The 3,361-nt window shown below is 35.7% G+C and overlaps 1 protein-coding gene across 1 annotated transcript in view; it reads left to right on the plus strand.

Moving 5' to 3' along the window:
• Positions 1-3,361, plus strand: part of LOC107560826 (melanopsin-B-like) — a 33,355-nt gene that overhangs the window by 14,048 nt on the left and 15,946 nt on the right. The window contains exon 3 of the mRNA XM_016245094.1: positions 1,997-2,200. Within this exon, the coding sequence (XP_016100580.1) occupies positions 1,997-2,200 (204 nt within the window). The remainder of the gene's footprint in view (positions 1-1,996; positions 2,201-3,361) is intronic.

Below are 3,361 nucleotides of genomic sequence, written 5' to 3' on the forward strand. Positions count from 1 at the left end.
GTATGTGGGGTAAAGCAGCGGAGCTTTTATTATGCCACAGTCGAACGCTTCCGCTGCTTCCGGTCGTGCGTATGTGGGGTAAAGCAGTGGGGCTTTTATTATGCCACAGTCGACTGCTTCCGCTGCTTCCGGTCGTGCGTATGTGGGGTAAAGCAGCGCTGTTTTATCATACTAGATACATTTGAAAGTTCTGTTATAATGCTACTCTGTGCGGTCGTCACCGGTCTATTAAAACGCACAACATATTAAAGCGTCTTTTGGGGTTTCCATGTTTTCTACAAAACAAAACCGGAAATCGAGGGGTGTATGACGTCACTGGCAGGCGACACAATGACACTATGGACACACTCCGTGTCACTAGTTAAAATTGCTTATTTCTCTGGATTTAAACATTCTTCGAAACATTTGGGATAATGTAAGTACACAAGTGAGCAAAATATATAACACTGTTTTAGTGGTTTTTGGATATTTTAATGAAAAAATCTTACATAATGTGCCTTTAACTAATGCACAGATAATCATGAGTTAATGTATAACTCATGAAGAACTAAACCATTTATTAAAAATGACTGCATCGACAACAAATGAAAATTCTATATGATTCACAGATTAAGAAATCAATAAATTGTTATTAGTAAAATGTGTCAAAGTATTAATTCCCTAATAACATATTATATTAACTAATAGTTTAAATTCATGTGTTAATTACCACAGTGGGTCGAAGCCATGCATTTCAACTTCCAGTTGTCTGCTTTAATTAATCATTAGCTAATGATTTGCAAAGATATCATTATGTTATGACTTGTTGAGGCACATGACTAGCTAACTAATTCAAAATCCATAACCACAATTACGTATTACTTAACAATTAGTTAATAGTTCTGTGCCTCAACAAGTAAAGTCATAACATGATACCTATGAAAATCATTAGCTAATGATTAATTAAAGCAGACAACTGGAAGTTGAAGTACACTGTGGTAATTGACATATGAATTGACATCATTAGTTAATATAATATGTTATTAGGGAACTAATACATTATGACACATTTAACGAATAACAATTTATTTATTACTTAATCTATTAATCATGTAGAATGTTCATTAATTGCTGATGTAGTAATCATTAATAAATGGTTTAGTTCTTCATGAGTTATACATTAACTCATTATTATCTAGTTAAACATGAATTAAAGCATATTTGTGCACTCGTATTGTAAAATGTTACCAACTTTCCTGTTGAAAAAATACTGTTTAATCTGAAAAAAAAAAGAAGTCTCCAATGTTTGAAAAGATTTGGGGCAAATTTAAGTACACTGTGGTAATTGACATATGAATTGACATCATTAGTTAATATAATATGTTATTAGGGAACTAATACATTATGACACATTTAACGAATAACTATTTATTACTTAATCTATTAATCATATAGAATGTTCATTAATTGCTGATGTAGTAATCATTAATAAATGGTTTAGTTCTTCATGAGTTATACATTAACTCATTATTATCTAGTTAAACATGAATTAAAGCATATTTGTGCACTCGTATTGTAAAATGTTACCAACTTTCCTGTTGAAAAAATACTGTTTAATCTGAAAAAAAAAGAAGTCTCCAATGTTTGAAAAGATTTGGGGCAAATTTATTGCATACATGAATAATTTGGATGTTACACTGACTGAAAATGCTGATGTGACAATGTAACCCTTCTTTACTTTAACCTCTTTATTTATTATTATTATTATTGTATTTATTTTTATGATAATTCTTTTGTCTTTATTTATTTATTCCTTTTATTTTACACATCAGCTCAATGCCTCGCAACAATGTCCATTTAAGTGTTCTGTCTAGTGAGGGTGGGATAGGTTAGAAAATGACGTTTACTTGTATATTGAACTGTTTCTGTAAATTGTTGATGTGAGAATAATAAATATATTGATTTAAAAAAAAATGCTTACTCAGATCACACATCACACATCTGCTTCTCCACGCAGGTTGTAAGATGTACGCCTTCTGTGGCGCTCTGTTCGGAATCACATCCATGATCAACCTTCTGGCCATTTCCATCGACCGCTACATCGTGATCACCAAACCCCTGCAGGCCATCCGCTGGACGTCCAGACGCCGGACGCTCATTATCATCCTCCTGGTCTGGATCTACTCTCTGTGCTGGAGTCTGGCGCCTCTTATGGGATGGAGTGAGTATAGTGTTCATTTTGTCAGCTTTTTTAAATTTTAGTCTTAGACCCATGTAGAATGTCCTTGTTAGTTTTTTTTAATCATATTTAGTCAACCTTATCCTATTTTGTTTTAGTCAAGTTTTAGTCAACTAAAAGTCTCAGCATTTTAGTCAAGTTTTAGTTTAATAAAATCTGAAGTATTTTAGTCTAGTTTAGGTCGAATAAAATCTGAAGTACTTTAGTCAAGTTTTAGTCTAAGAAAATCTGAAGTGTTTTAGTCTAGTTTTAGTCAAATAAAATCTGAAGTATTTTAGTCTAGTTTTAGTCAAATAAAATTTTAAATATTTTAGTCTAGTTTTAGTCAAATAAAATCTAAAGTATTTTAGTCTAGTTTTAGTCAAATAAAATCTAAAGTATTTTAGTCTAGTTTTAGTCAAAGAAAATCTGAAGTATTTTAGTCTAGCTTTAGTCAAAGAAAATCTGAAGTATTTTAGTCTAGTTTTAGTCAAATAAAATCTGAAGTATTTTAGTCTAGTTTTAGTCAAAGAAAACGTCTCGGGTTACTTATGTAACCATGGTTCCCTGAGGGGAACGAGACACTGCATCACTCAGGGCTACCTCACTCTGCAGAAGGACCTGTCTCAACAGGCCTCTACTGGAAACACCCTGTCAGAGCAGGTATTCGAGGATACCATGAGGAGTGGGTCCCAGGCGGAACCGGGGTTTTAGACCACTCAGTAAAAGAGAACGAAGCTGTGCGTGTAACTCTTACCATATAGGATTTTAGAGAAGTGGGCAAAGTAGAACGTGCGCACTTACCACTTTCGTGGAATTTTAGAAAAGTGGGCAAAGATACCGTGCCCACTTACCACCATGTGGATTTTAGAATGTCCAATGCCCAGTTCTCACCGAGAAGGGGACTCGACCCACAGCACGCTCCAACTAGCGGAACCAGCTAGTAACAATTTCGGCGTGGGAACACATGCCGGGTCCTCAGACGCACAGGGGGCTCGACCCTTACCAATGCCAGGCTTTCCCCGGTTGGCAGTAGCTCATTCTAGCTGGGGGAGCCCAACCCAACTCTCACCGAGAGGGGGGGGGGGGCCCAACCAGCAGCATGATTAAAAATCAGAGGGGTAGCAAACTGCAGGCTAGCCACATCGCCCGCCCATCAGGGAG

The sequence above is a fragment of the Sinocyclocheilus grahami genome, unplaced genomic scaffold, assembly GCF_001515645.1.
Source record: "Sinocyclocheilus grahami isolate Dianchi unplaced genomic scaffold, SAMN03320097.WGS_v1.1 scaffold745.1, whole genome shotgun sequence".
NCBI lineage: Eukaryota > Metazoa > Chordata > Actinopteri > Cypriniformes > Cyprinidae > Sinocyclocheilus > Sinocyclocheilus grahami.